The 14,932-nt window shown below is 40.1% G+C and overlaps 1 protein-coding gene across 2 annotated transcripts in view; it reads right to left on the reverse strand.

Moving 5' to 3' along the window:
• Positions 1–14,932, reverse strand: part of cadpsa (Ca2+-dependent activator protein for secretion a) — a 224,584-nt gene that overhangs the window by 62,917 nt on the left and 146,735 nt on the right. For both annotated transcript variants that reach the window (XM_051947997.1, XM_051947996.1), the window contains 3 exons: positions 14,270–14,376; positions 10,273–10,429; positions 6,080–6,221 (listed from right to left, as the gene is read on the reverse strand). In XM_051947997.1, coding sequence (XP_051803957.1) covers positions 6,080–6,221; positions 10,273–10,429; positions 14,270–14,376 — 406 coding nt within the window. The remainder of the gene's footprint in view (positions 1–6,079; positions 6,222–10,272; positions 10,430–14,269; positions 14,377–14,932) is intronic.

A 14,932-nucleotide genomic window follows, 5' to 3' on the forward strand; every position in this document is an offset into this window, starting at 1 on the left:
CCAGTACTTTTGCTCACCTAAAATGTCGTGTTCTGTTGCAAATAATTTTATCTTTTACATTGTGTGTCAGATCCAGATGTAAATACCTGGAAATAAAAGCTGAAATGTTGATCTCTTGTCTCATATTCATTGTTTGATGTCAAACCCAAATGTTTTCAGTCTACAGAAGAAATAAAGGAACTGGCCTCACAGTTGCAATACTTTTGGAGGGGAGTGTCGATTCAGGGCTACCACTCATTTCAAAATCTAATTTTCAAAGTATTGTCAAATCCAAGAGCCTAATGATCAAAACATATTTGTACAGTTTAGTCATTTCACAAGACTGCTTTTCCAGAATTAGTAAGTGTGAACCTCAGAAAGTTAATGCAATCTATGAAAAGGGGTAAAGAGACTGCTAGGGCCAGGATTGACAGCAGTACTGCAGCTGCTGGTATCTTGTTACCACTGACAATATTATTACCACCATTACAGCTCTGAAGTCAATCTGGTCCCAGCAGAATGAACAAGGAAAATCCAGAGAGGGGCTCCTCCCCACCATTCTGGGTACTACAGGGTTTACAGCACCGGGTCATTTAGGGAAAGGCTTTAGAATGGTAAGATACAAAAAGATGCAAGTTCATAATGGGACATTGGATACTTCAACAGCCACATCTCTGCAAACATTTTCTGTTTAGCAGTTGCACCAAATTGCCAAAGTAGTTGTAACCAGGCAGTAGAAATGGACACCAACTACAAAGTAGTAGCCTATATTAGTAGAACAATGGTTGATGTGAGTATTTAGCTCAAAACATCACCTTCTACTGCCTCATGGAGCTCCTAGTGTTGATGATGGACACAGATCACATTATGTTCTGTGGTATAACTTATGTGAATTAAAGAAAAAGCATTATGAACTGAGTAAACATGAACTACAGACACTGTGCCACACATAGAGGTAGATCTGCTTTATACAAGCAGAACATTTTAAATAGTAAAACCAGCATGATAGAAATTTTCCTAAGCAGACCTGTTTGTTATTAACCCTTAGATGCATCAGTGGGTCAGAAATGACTCGGAGAGGTTTTCGCTTCCATTTTCAGGCTATTCCTCAAAAAACATCTTTCTTATATTGTTCCATTTTAATTTTTATGTTACCTTTTATATTTTAAAGAAATTGTAATATTTGTGTTGCGACCCCAAGCTCTTTATCACTGATAACATCATACAAAAGGTGATGGAGGGACGGAGAGCAGCAACACTTAGAGGAAAAGAGTGGAAAAATGTCAGCGAAATGGATGTTGACATTCTTGTATTGTTGCTTCGTCTAATATTCTTATTTTTCATTTATCAAAATCTGTTAGAAAGTAAAATAAAATAAAAATATTTAAAACATGAAATCATTCTTGTATGGACAAAAAAAAGTAATGCAAACCAAAAAAATTATTTTTAACGGAAATGGCATAAAAACACACCGATTCTTTTACGGGTAATTTCTCACCCACTTATAGAAAAAGTGTGGGGTCCAATCACTGGAACATCTAAGGCAGGGATGTCAAACTCATTCCACAAAGGGCCTGTGTGGCTGCAGGTTTTTGTTCCAACTAAGCAGCATCACACCAGACCTGACTCATTTAATCAACCGATCTCAGTCTCCAGACAGGTGATTGGTCAGACTGTGTGCTGTAGATATTCAGGCATGTTATTTGGTCACGGATCCGCGAAAATTCGCGTATCGAGGTATCAATTTTGAGACCCAACGTGAATCGCCCAAATTCGATGAGAAAAAAATATATAGGGTGTAAGGGGTATAGGGTTGGATCGCACGTAGTTGTCAACAGGGCGCTGGCAAAAGCACGAGTTGGAAACAACCATTGGAGAGCATTATCGAAAGTTAGATGTAGCTGGGAAAGTGAGGTGCATGGTGTGCAACAATGAGATAAAATAAAGCGACATAGCTACATGTATGATGTTTGCAGCAAAAAAATAAAAATAAAAAACGCGTGAAAATCAGTTTAATATTCAGAGTTAAGATGGATTAAATGTGCTGTCAAACAGTGCTGAGTGGAGCGGCTGACCGGACCAAGATGGCGACCCCACCGCTCGTCAGCCCCAATGGACAGTAGCTATCGATGCGGCGTCTACTCTTTATTATGTCTATGCTTGCAACAACCCAGTGGCATTGCCCCACAAGTTCCTCAACAGAAGAGGCTCACTCCCATGGTCGATCGGAAAGCACACATCGGGATGACTTCATGTGGCTCATTCAAATTTGGATCCAGTATAAATATTTGGTTTCATCACATTAACATGACTTTGTGCTGTTTTTGGGGGGTGCCTAGAAGGTCCCATACAGACATTTTTTTTTAAGCCTTCATGTTTAAAGAATTCTAGGTGTCAGAGTTCACCAGAATGCACCATTTCAGCCTTTAAATTTCAAAAGTTTCTTGCATGGGCGCCGCCCTCCTCCCGAACCCTCCCCCCGGCTCGGTCGCTCCGCTCTCTCGCTTCCAAGGATTCACTTATTTGGTAATTTCGCAATGACATGCCTGAGATATGTTGGAACTAAATGCTGTAGCCTAGAGCACACATTCTGACCAATCACCTGTCTGGAGACTGAGATCGGTTGATTAAATGAGTCAGGTCTGGTGTGATGCTGCTTAGTTGGAACAAAAACCTGCAGCCACACCGCCCCTTTGTGGAGTGAGTTTGACATCCCTGATCTAAGGGTTAATTTAGGACTTTTTTGCTTTTACTTTGTCTTCAGAGAGTTGCATGCATCTCGTTATGCCTTTGCATCTTTTCTGTCCACGAACTGAAAATGTTGGGATTCCATTTCCAAATCATAGTCTCCTGCTTACATCCACACATACACCATGCTGAGACATTGGCATGAATGTGACTTTAGGCCTGGATGACACTCCAGCAGCACGTCCGTTGTTTTTATCTCTGTGTGTAGCACTTTGACTGAAAGCGCTTTGTAAATACATTTATTATTACTATTATTATTACTATTATTATTATTATCTATGTAGGTTATCTAATGTTAACTTATGCCCTCTATGGACTCTTTTGGATATCTAGTTTGGACTTTCCTTGCAGCTTTCTTGATTTTAGGAAACCCAAAGGAACCAATACTATCATGTCTGCTGGCATTGTTGTTTGTCTTTTAGCCAGTGAATTACTTGCTTACTATACAGTAAAGTTTAAAATGCAGCTCTCAGCATTTTTTCACAATGAAAACTTCAGGGTTGGTATTTTTGTCTCCACAAGATCCCAGATGAGGGAACAGGGATGGATGTGCTGCACTGACGATGTCACACTCTGCAGGATCTGGCAGCATATGAGGGAGTTTTTGCACCTTCCATTTCCGTTGTCAGAACAGACAACATTTTGGTTAATTTTTTAACGTGCTGCAGATGATGTGCTAAGTTATGTTGTGGTATGCACAGTGCTTTTGGTGAGAGCACCCACAAAACATATTAATAGAAAACCCCTCATGAAATCAGAGGCTGTTACACACAGTTGAAACATAAAAATGAACCCTTTCATCGCAACATTTTTTCTAGGTATTTGAAGGCCTCTTCTTTTAACCATTTGGTAGAAAGTGCTACATCAAGTTTGCTTGTGGTTTTACTTTTAATCAGCTGCTGAATTTATGAAACTGATTTATTAAAAACAGCTGCAGCAGTTTCTCTCCCCTTATCATACGTATAAAAACATTTATCAAGAACATTATAGATTCACAAATAATTTGAATAATTTCTCTCCACATATCCTGTTCATTTACGTGGAAAGTGATAAACACGCATCCATGTCAACCTCACTGTCCAACTGTCCACATTAATGCAACATTTTTAGATCATTTTGTTGAATTAGGGTCGATGTCACGTTCATGCCAATGACATCTGTGCATGTCTCAGACTGCACAAGGCAGATACACACTCAGAGTCATAATTAGCTGTCATCCAGTTGGGTGGAGAAAAGCTGGGCAATTGTGGAAGATTAACAGTTGGAACTGTTAAATTTGATACTTTGGGCATTTGGAGGTTGACATTGGGCAGAGAACTTGTTGTACTCCTGTGGAGAGAATCAGAATAACAGAAAACAGAAGACACAGATCCTCAGTCAAAAGCAAATGAGCTGTAAAACAACAAGCTCAGGATAAATTGAACTCACACTTTAGGTTAAGCTACATCCTGTTTTGTTATCGACCTAGTGGCACTCCCACACCCACAACTTTCTCTAAGCTCACTGTGGTTTGGAACCAAACCATAAGAGAGTCCCAGTTGCATATTGTGTATGTTGTAGTACACTGGATAGAGCTTTAAATGAGCCCTGCTGTCCCATAAGGCAACACAGAGCATTAATGGAGGGTGGGCAAAGTATGTGCCGGTAACACAGAGCTGTGTCTGGGATTTTCAGCGTTTTATTAAATCCAAGAATCCAGCACTGGGTCAGTATTCTCTCCCAACCTTCATTCAATCTGGGTTAAATTAATACAGAATAAGTAAAATTCCAATAGCTGACTGAAAGTTTATTACAACTAGATATTCTTCAAAAGGGGTGACCTGTTAGTGTACGATGCATTCATTACTGTTAACACTTTACAAAACATTACACAAAAATGCATGGAGTGACCGAGGAGCAATGAAGAGTAGCAGTTTCTGCAGAACTCTGAACAAAAAGATACAGTAGAAACTGATGAGAACTGACTGGGTGATATTGCATTAAGGATCAAGGTTATGATTTCTTCATTAACAAGAAAAGCACTCCGAGAGCACAGTACTCTGCCACGGCTGCTCAGTCATCGTATAATTTCTGATGGATTAAATCGTTTTCAAATTTGTGGTCCGCAGCGGTGGATTTGTAGTGATCGTCAGCAGGCAGCTGACATTATTTTATTTTATTTAACCTTTATTTAACCAGATAAAAGACCCACTGAGATCGAGACCTCTTTCACAAGGGTGACCTGGCCAAGAGAGGCAGCAGCAAACGTTAAAGTAAACAAAAACAGACAGATAAGAACAAACTTTAAAATATTAAAAACAAGTAATTAGATACACAAAATACAGCAGTCATTTTTACAGTAATAATTTAAAAACACAGACACTGCTCAAAGGATTTCCGTTATTGATATCTTAAAAGAGAGCAGAAGACCTCCAATGAAACACATTTTGATCATTTCATTTCAGACTGGAGGGCATTCCAAGCAGAGGGCGCAGAGTAACTGAAAGCTTTTTTACCCGTTTCAGTTCGAACACAATGAGCAGAGAGATGCAAAATGCCATGTGATCGTAGGGCATAACAGCTTCCAGTTCTCTGAAGAAGACTGGAAGCCTACGCTACAACATAGTGTTCACTTGTTGTCTTAGTTACAGTGACGCTGTGCTGCTATCGCACAGTGATGCAGAAATCTTTAACAAATCCATGGATCCAGACTATAAGCTGCATCACTGCCAAAATCTAATCACTTGGTCCTTGTGCCATTTCATGACCTTCCCTGAGAATTCATCCAAATCCATTAATCTGTTTTAGAGTAATGCTGCAGACAGACAGACAAACCAACGCCAATCATCACATAACTCTGCAGCATTCCTTGGCAGAGTAATAAACAGAATAATGGCCAGTTTTTGTGCTCTCTCCGGTTTATTATGAAGAAACCTTTACCTCTGTATTCATGTGTTCTATGTGATGGAGTGTTACTTTTGCAGTGTGTTATTGGAATAGGGTCTAATGTGGAACTGGGAAATAAGAGTGGGCTTGGAGAATATTTATGGGACCTTTTGGGTGCAAAAATAACATCTTTGAGTATGGGTAATATGTCCTGGACACAGTTTAGATAAATGCATAAAACAAAAATCAAAAAAAAAAAAAACATAACCAAAATGTTGAAATTCTAAAAAGTAAATTCTGGACAAGTGAGTATTGCATTTCAAGATGTACAGTGGGGATTGAAAGTTTGGGCACCCCAGGTGAAAATTTCTATTCTCTGCAGAGCTTATAGCATTAGAAAGATGAAGAGTCAAAAGCAAAGCTAAATCAATGTACATATCTGCAAAGTGAGCATGTCTTGAGGGAAAGTAAATATAAACATCCTTACTTAACAGGTTCCCACGTTTCCTTTTCAAAGCCTCTGTGAATAGACTGTGCAATTGAGGACTCCATCAAGTCCACATATCTCACTACCAGGGGAGCATACAGGTCCTGCAGGTGTTTGTGGAACTTCCCGTTGCACAGGTTACCTGTGGAGAAGATGTGTAGCAACAACACATGTCAGCAGACAGTGATGAGATACTGTAGCAGACACTGTTGGTTAAAATGTACACAAAATAATTAGATGTGTTTGAAGGTTCCCTAGTGTGAGGTAAGCTCTTCTGTGCACAGCCTGAGTCCTAGGTAGTGCTAACCAACAATAGTAGAGGGGGTTGGTGTTTGTGGTTCTTCATTAGCAGGTATGACACAGCATTTCCACTTTTCAGTCTTTCTAAACAAAAGGTCGGAGTCTCCGAGTGTTTCTAAATCCATCTTGTCACACACATTTCCCCCAGTCTCCGCCGGCTCCCAACTGGTAAAAAGGCAACTCTGACAAAGACCACAGGAGATAAAATGGAGGCCAGTGTGTGGTAATGTGATGCCTCACGGCTCCATGCAGTGTGTCTGCTTTTCCTCTCCCTCTCTCTCTTTGTTTTTCTCTCCCCCTCTGAGCATGTGTGTGTTTGTGTTTGTGTGTGTTGGCATTGAAGTCAAGGTCGATGATACACAGTAGGTGCAATGTTTGTTGTGTTCCCTGATTGCCAGTCTCCCAATTAGCCACTTGAGCGGCTGCTGTCCACTTGGATGTGTTGTGTCCAGGAGTGTGTTCACAGGGCTCGCCATGGCCCAGCTACCACTGCTTTAGACCTCATTAACTCCTCGAATGGCAGCCCGACTTTGGCGCCTGTCTAGTGCTACGGCTATTTACTGCTACATAAGTGCACCGCTGTGGGGCAACAGAGCAGATGACCTTCTGTGGAAGATGTCCCTGTGATGGTGCACTTTTAATAAAGTATGCCTTTTACACTGTGTGGGCAATGGGAATCTTATGTGAGGGCTGAATGAATGCATGAAGGGTTCCAGCTGAATGAATAGCAAATAAATGAATGAATAATTGTGTAGTACACAAATAAATTACACAGTCTGTGGGGGTCTGCTTGCATTAGTCACTGTATTATTCTTAGAACTCTGCAATTTACTTTTTCCTGCTAGCTAGTGTAACTGCATCCATGACTATGAAATTCAGTTACCGTTTTCACACAATTGACACCAAGCAGCAAATGAGAAGGAGGGCAATTTGATGACACTAACAAGTGAGCATAACAAGCTATTTGCAGTCATTTCTGATCAACTGAATAAGTGAACCACACTCTGCCTTCTCCTTGACTCCCAACTGACAAACTGAAAAGGGGAAGCATTCCCCAGGGACAATTAGCACCCTGCAGATTGAGTTTGAATTGTGAGCAATGAAGTGTATCCTTTACAGGACCATAGACAGCTCCACAGTGTTCCTCCAGGCAAGTGCATGCAGTTCATTAATGAGATGGCTGGCCTGCAGCAACCAGCATCAAGACCTAACCATTATCTTCAGTCAGACACTCCTGGCTCTGATCACAGTCACACAGCTCCAGGCCAAAAGCACATCTCATGTTGATAGGAGTGATTTTAGAGACATTTGAGGGATGTTTCAGGGTCAACAGTGGTTGTACAGCTGTATTAGAAATAGTCCTTATTTTTGTGCTGATCAATGTAAGAGAGCTAGGTCAAGTAAATGTTAAACACTGTTTACATCACATATATCTGTTTATTCATTTTTTATTTTAATTTTTAAAAAATTGTTTAAGGAGTAAGGCTGCACAGTGGATGGGTGGTTAGCACCTTCACCTTGCAGCAAGAAGATCACCGGTTCACGTTCCCACCTTTCTGCATGGAGTTTGCATGTTCTCTCTGTGCATGTGTGGGTTTTCTCCGGGTACTCCGGCTTCCTCCAACAGTCCAAAAACATGTTGAAGTTAATTGCTGAGTCCAGCTTGTCTTGAGTGTGAGTGGGATTGTTTGTCTCGAAGTGTAGCCCTGATAGCCTGGTGACCTGTCAAGCTGTGCCCTGCCTCACACTGAGTCAGCGATAGACTCCAGCCCCCTGCAACCCTAATGTGGATCAAGAAGTTTAAGGAAATGAAAGTATTTAAATACTTCTATCCCACAGTTTATGAATCTGAAATAAATGAAACATTAGGAAATTGTGATACCTTTTTGTCAAAATTTAATGTTGGAACAACTGTCAAACGACCAAACAGTACAAACAGACAAAGTAAAACTTCTACTTTATCGACAAAGTAAGCAAAGCAGCAGGATTGGATGGATTACCATTATAATCCTTGAAAAAGCATGTAACTATACAAATATACTGAAGATACAAGGTCTCTGCTAGAAATCTCCTCAAAAAGGTAAACATGAATGTTGTATTTATTGACTTCGTGTTTATTTGTCTAATGATTTTTCAACTATTAAGCTTTTGGCACTTTGTGTCAAAAAGACTCTACAGTTGTTGTTTTTTTTACTGTTCTTTCTAAAATTACTCGACTTAAAGTTGAGACTACTGTAATGTAGTATCAGATTTTTTCATAACTGAATCAGCTGAAACATAGAATCTGGAAAACAAATAGAATTTGTGACTTCCTAAAAAAATGCATTAAATACACACCGAAAGCTTAGCAGTTACAATCAAGAAAGGCAAAAATACTTAATTTCAGATCAAATTTGTTGGAACTTTTATTGTTAGAAATAATGCAGATATTGTCATCTGCTATAGTGACGTCATCATGCTCGATCTCACTGCAGCCCTCGACACCATCAACCACTCCATCCTCCTCTCCCACCTGGAATCACTCCTCAATATCACCAGTGCTGCTCTCTCCTGGTTCAGGTCATGACTCTCAAACAGGCAACAACACATCAGCAGTAACAACTGCACCTGCTCTGTCGCTCCTCTGCTGCAAGGTGTCCCCCAGGCTTCGGTGCTCGGCCTCCTCCTGTTCATCCTCAACATCCTCCCTCTTGGTAATATCTTATGCAAACATGGTCTCTACGTCCACTGCTACGCGATGACCTACAGATCTACATCTCAACCAAATCCATCACCCCAACGACCTGCTCCGCCCTGACCAACTGCCTCAGTGAAATAAAAACATGGATGCAAAATAACTTTCTACAACTACTATGACAAATCACCAGCGCCAAATCCCTCACAAAAACATTAACAACTTCACCCTGACCATTGACAACTCCACTCTATCCCCATCACCTCACATTGGTAAGCTGGGACTCATTCTTGACAGCAACCTCACTTCCAAACAACACATCAACCAGATCACCTGGACCACCTCAAAAACATCGCCCGGCTCTGCAACTCACTCTCCTTCCCTGCTGCTGAAATGCTCATCCATGCATTTATCACATCCTGAATTGACTACTGCAACAGCATTCTCTATGGTTCATCTTCAGAAGTCCTCCATAAACTTCAGTATATCCAGAACTCTGCTACCCGCCTCCTCACCCACTCCTGCTCCCGTGAACACATCACCCTTGTCCTCCAAAACTCCGCTGGCTCCCTGTCCCACAATGCATCCAGTTCAAAATCCTCCTTGTGACACATCAAAACCAAGCCCGCCCATACCTCAGAGACCTGCTCCACCACCACACTCCCTCCTGCAGTCTCTGTTCCTCTGATGCAAACCTTCTCTCTCTCCCCACCGCTCAGAACCAAGCACTGAACCTGGGGAGACCGAGCCTTCTCCATATCTCCCCCACTCTGGAGCTCCCTACCCCAACACATTTGTGACAGCTGACCACTTTCAGATCACTCACCGAGGTCCACCTATTCAGAACTGTTTTTAATACATAATATAAATTTGTTTTTATGATGTGTTTTATGACTTGTTTTATGATGTTCCTCTATTTTAATGTTTGCTGATTTTATAGTGTAACTATGTAAAGTGTCTTTGAATGTTTTGAAGAGCGCTTTACAAATGTATTATTATTATTATTATTATAGATTTGTTTGTCCTTTTGTTTATATGATGATGTGTACTTTGAGATGATGTCGCTCTTCATATTAACCTGGGGAACAGGACTTTCCAGTGGATTTGAACCTTCATCAGACCTAAATCTTCAGTGTGATCACTTCAACAGGCACATTCAGCTACTTAAGTCTCAGTGCTGAATTGTGAACATATTTTCTATTAATAGCTCCTCACTCACAGTCCATCCTCAGGAAGTCGTTGAGCAGCTGGAAGAGAGGAAAACTGTCCCAGCTGTCAGGCGGCTGGACTTCAAGAGCTGCATCCATGTCGGCTGAGTAGAGACACAGGAAGGTTTCAGCATGCTCCACCATCAGGTCTGACCACCATGCAAAGGCCTTCAGATAGAGAAAAGGGAAGACAGAGAGAGAACAGAGACATAATCCAGAGAGTGGAAGAAAATCAAGAAGTGACAGTAAAAGAAGTAAGGTAAATTAGACAGAGAAAGGGAACATACCGTATGAGTGCTCCTCAGTGGAAACATCTTTGAGAACTTATAGTTAACAACTTGAATCACATTTACCAGAAAAGTTAAACATGTAATATAACTGATGTCTTGTAATGCTCTACTTCTCTTATTTTTCACCATATGAGATCGAGTTGTTCCCTCAATGACTTCACTGCCTGATCTCTGGGGAAGGATTCATCACAACTCAAAGCAGAAACAACAGTGCTTGGGCACGGAAAAATCACACGCTTTTCTGTTGGCCCACAGAGGAAACAGCAGCAGCTCCTTGACAAGCATGGCGGGGAGCTACTTAAACACTCACCCGCAGATCCTTCAGTGAGTCAATCAGAAGAAAGGAGCTAGCGAGCTGTGCTACACTTATATCTCCCCATCCAGCAGATGCAGTGGAGTGTCTGTTAGGGACTGGGCAACTCTCATGCACATCAAAAACAGTTTTCTCCATGTACCCCCACTCTTGCTGGGCCTCTTAAGAGGGACCCCTGAGGATCCATGGTGTTTGCTCATTCACATTAAGTTTTCAACACTGTAATGTGAATGTACCCACTGGCTTACATGGTGGTGGTGGTTGGGAGGGGGCTCATGCATTTGCCATGGAAGCAGTGGATATTTAGTGTGGACAGTTGGGAATATGGTACTTCCAGTTAGTGCCACTCATGTAATCATCATTCAAGTATTTCCGACTTGTAAAAATAGGCCAAAATTTAAATAAAATGTAAGTCAATTTTAAACATGTGTCGGGATATTTTTTATACCACACCAAATATTTTGAAACAAGTCTGGAATACACTCTTTTGAAACACTCTCCTATAAAATACTGGCGGTGCTTTGGAAGTTTTATTTCTCATTTTTGACAGACTGGTGGGTAATTTCCGTAAGCGGAATGTCGTCATTGGAATGAAAGTCAAAACTGGTGAATAAATGAGAGGCACAGAATAGGGCTAGTTAATATGAGCAAAAACCAGCATTAGAGCCACTTAATCAAAGCTCATTACACCGAGTTGTTCTAATCATGTTCTGAATGTTTGTCACATTGTGAATTTAGTGCATAATTATAATAACATTTAGGTTGGAGTCTAACACTGGTTAGGCTTGTTCCCCAGTGTGCTCACATACATGGAGAAAGAGCGTAATGAATTTCACTGACATGAAAGGGGAGTTATCATGTTACCTTTTATCACACAAAGCATGCCTCACATTTTTTTTTTCCATTGTGCATATTGAAGGATCCAATGGAGAGAATGGCTTTTCTTGAGAACAGGAGACTACTCACTGGACTGGTAGAATAACTGATACATGACTAAACACAGGAAACCGGTTAGCTTATTACGTGTGATTTGGAATAGACTCCTAGAACACAAGGCACAGAGTTGCAACAAAAAAGTTACACATTCAGTATCAAAAGTCATAACTCTGCACTTTGCTTTCTCAGAGCATACGTTAATCAGTTTGACAAACAAAACACACTTCTTCAGTGCTTGTCTCTGCTCCTCATCACAAAAGGTAAAAATGTTGTTAGCTTTGAAGCTAACAAGTGCTGCCACAAGCACTTGCTTAGCAGTGACCAGAAGCTGAAAGGAGTTGAGGTCATTGTTTAAAAAGGAAACATTAATGATCTTCTACAACAACAGAAGTGTCAGTAAAGGCATGCACAGGACTTATAGTAGGGGAAAGGTAGGGGATGGGGCAGATGGCACTAAGACATTCACATACCTCTTTTCTCTGTTCAAACAATTCCCCCGCAAACCAAATAAATCATTGAAATAAAAAGCAGAGAGCGAGTAAGTCAATTTGTTTTAGTTCAGTAGTGAAGTGACAAAAGTAAAGTGGGATAATGTCACAGCATTCAAAGGAAAAAGGCAGGAAGATTTCATAGATAAAGATGTACACTTTAAATCACAGCAAACCTTTAAAATGACCATTTCCTTCATTAGTGAACCTGTTTCTTTGGCCTTCACAGCTTTTGTTATCTTTCAGTATCTTTGCAGCTTAGCATTTACCAGATAGACAGAGAAGCTGTGCCACTGTGATATAGGGATAAACCTGAATGACAAATGGGACTATAAACTCGCCGACACTTAGTGTGTATATCTTGTGTCTGACCTCCTGTAATGATTCTCAGCAGGAGGCCAATGGTGAGCGAATTTGTGTTCACCACTTGCAATAGTGGCCTCAGTCAAGACTAATGCGGCATCGCTGGTTTAATGTATCACTTTGACATTCATTTTGAGTTAACTCTGCATATTTTGATCATTTTAAAAATTGTATTGGCGAAATGGTACGCATATTAATAAAGAGCCTGCATAAATGGGATTTGTGAAGTCAAGATGTTATAGTCTGAACAAAAAACAAACACTGTGGCTGATATCTTGTAATACAAATGATATACACCAGGAAATACACCAGAAAAAGTTGCTGAAAAACTAGTCTCTGAAGACTTATGTCTGAATTCCTGCTTGTGTTCTACGTCGCTTTGGACAAAAGCGTCTGCTAAATGAAACTGTAGAATTGTAGAATTGAAGAAGAAGGCAGAGCATCCTTTCAGAATGTGTGCAACTCTGGTATCCTCCATGTCAAGGAGTGGAATTGAATCTGCCATCAAAATGAATGTGAACAATGTTGACATAATTTTGAATCATTTGACATTTAAGTGATATTGCACATGCGTGTACTCACTTCTGCTGTACGCTGTATGTCTAAAACCCACTCAAATTAATAATAGTTTCTGCAAATGTACAAGAGTTTGCCTGCTCACTGATTAGCACTTCTGGCGCTCTGACAATATGGCTATTTGTTAAAACTTTTATTTATATTAATGTAGTTATCATAGGCCTTAAGAAACTGAACTCTAATTTGACAATGTAAGACATTATTACTTTAACATGATCCTTTGATAACCACAGACAGCTGACAGGATTGTGCAGAAGTAGATGAATCTAGGTAAAGTTGTGCTGTGATGATGCTCATGATATCAGTAGCTAAAAGAGCTGATACAAGAACAAGCCATGCTGCTTATTAGTTTTAACCCTTAGATGCATACGTGGGTCAGAAATGACCTGGTGAGGCTGCTGTAATGCAATATCTTTGTAACGAAAAGTTTTTATCATTTCATTTTCCAGCTATTTATCAAAAAACATCTTTGTATCATTCCATTTAAATTTTTAAGCTGCTTTAATACTATTTGTATGATACCCCAAGCTCTTTATCACTGATAATATCATACAAGAAGTGATTAAGTGCACAAACTTGAAGGGACGGAGAGCAGCAAGAGCTGGAGGAAAAGAGTGGAAATATGTCTACAGAATGGACTTTGGCATTCTTCTACTGATGCTCTGAGTAATAGTTTTCTTTTTCAATTATCAAAATGTTCAAAATCTGTTCTAAATTGAAAAATAAACATATTTCAAATATGAAATCATTCTTATGTGGACAAAAAAAAAATATATAAAAACCAATAAGACAAATTATTATTCCTAACCAAAATGACCAAAGTGGCATAAATACGCACTGATTTTTATGCGAGTCATTTTTGACCCTCTTATTAAAGTGTGTAGGGTCTAATCACTGGAGCATCTAAGGGTTAATTAGCTCAACTTTTCAGATCTCATTATTGCTGGCATGTCATGAACAGTGACTGCTCCTTCTACTAGACGAACTGCCATTGAAGTACCGGTGTGAGTGGAGATGAATGCACAGATGTTGGCAAACTGACCTCAGCGTGGTGTTCCTCATTTTGCTGTAGTACCTCAATCACGAGTTCGGCCAGACGGATGGTGTCCTCCAGTTTTTTGGCAGGGGTGACTAACCGCCCTACGTTCTCTGGAGCACAAAGGTCAAAAATTAGAGAAGGCAGTCCTTGAGTCTGATCAGTTTCTTAAACAGAGGCTGATATTCTGTGCATGCAACCAAAAATGGATAAAAAACAACTCTGCTCTGGCATATATCATATCATACAGTATTTAAATTGTACAAAAATAACCATCACACGTTTTTCTGCCTATTTACAAACACCAGAGCTAAAAGATTAAGTCATTTACAAATTTTGGATTTAGCTGTTGCCTCAAAAATGATCCTTTGTCCTCATTCTGAATTAATGAAAATATCTCATAGTCGTAATAAAAGTACAAACATAAAATGTTATCTTGCTATAATTAGGGCTGGGTATTATTTTTGGACTAAACACTAAATCAAGTTTGCCACAGTGAATTCTTAATATAATGATGCTTCTTTTACATGTGGAACATTACACACATTACATGTTTAATCTAGGCCTTTTTACAATGCAGTTCCAGGGTTAACTACATATTGATAAGGTAGGGTCTACAGATACGGACCCGTACCCGTAGCCTGTGGCCTACGGATACGGCACTTTCCC

The sequence above is a fragment of the Acanthochromis polyacanthus genome, chromosome 5 (genome assembly GCF_021347895.1).
Source record: "Acanthochromis polyacanthus isolate Apoly-LR-REF ecotype Palm Island chromosome 5, KAUST_Apoly_ChrSc, whole genome shotgun sequence".
Classification (NCBI taxonomy): domain Eukaryota; kingdom Metazoa; phylum Chordata; class Actinopteri; family Pomacentridae; genus Acanthochromis; species Acanthochromis polyacanthus.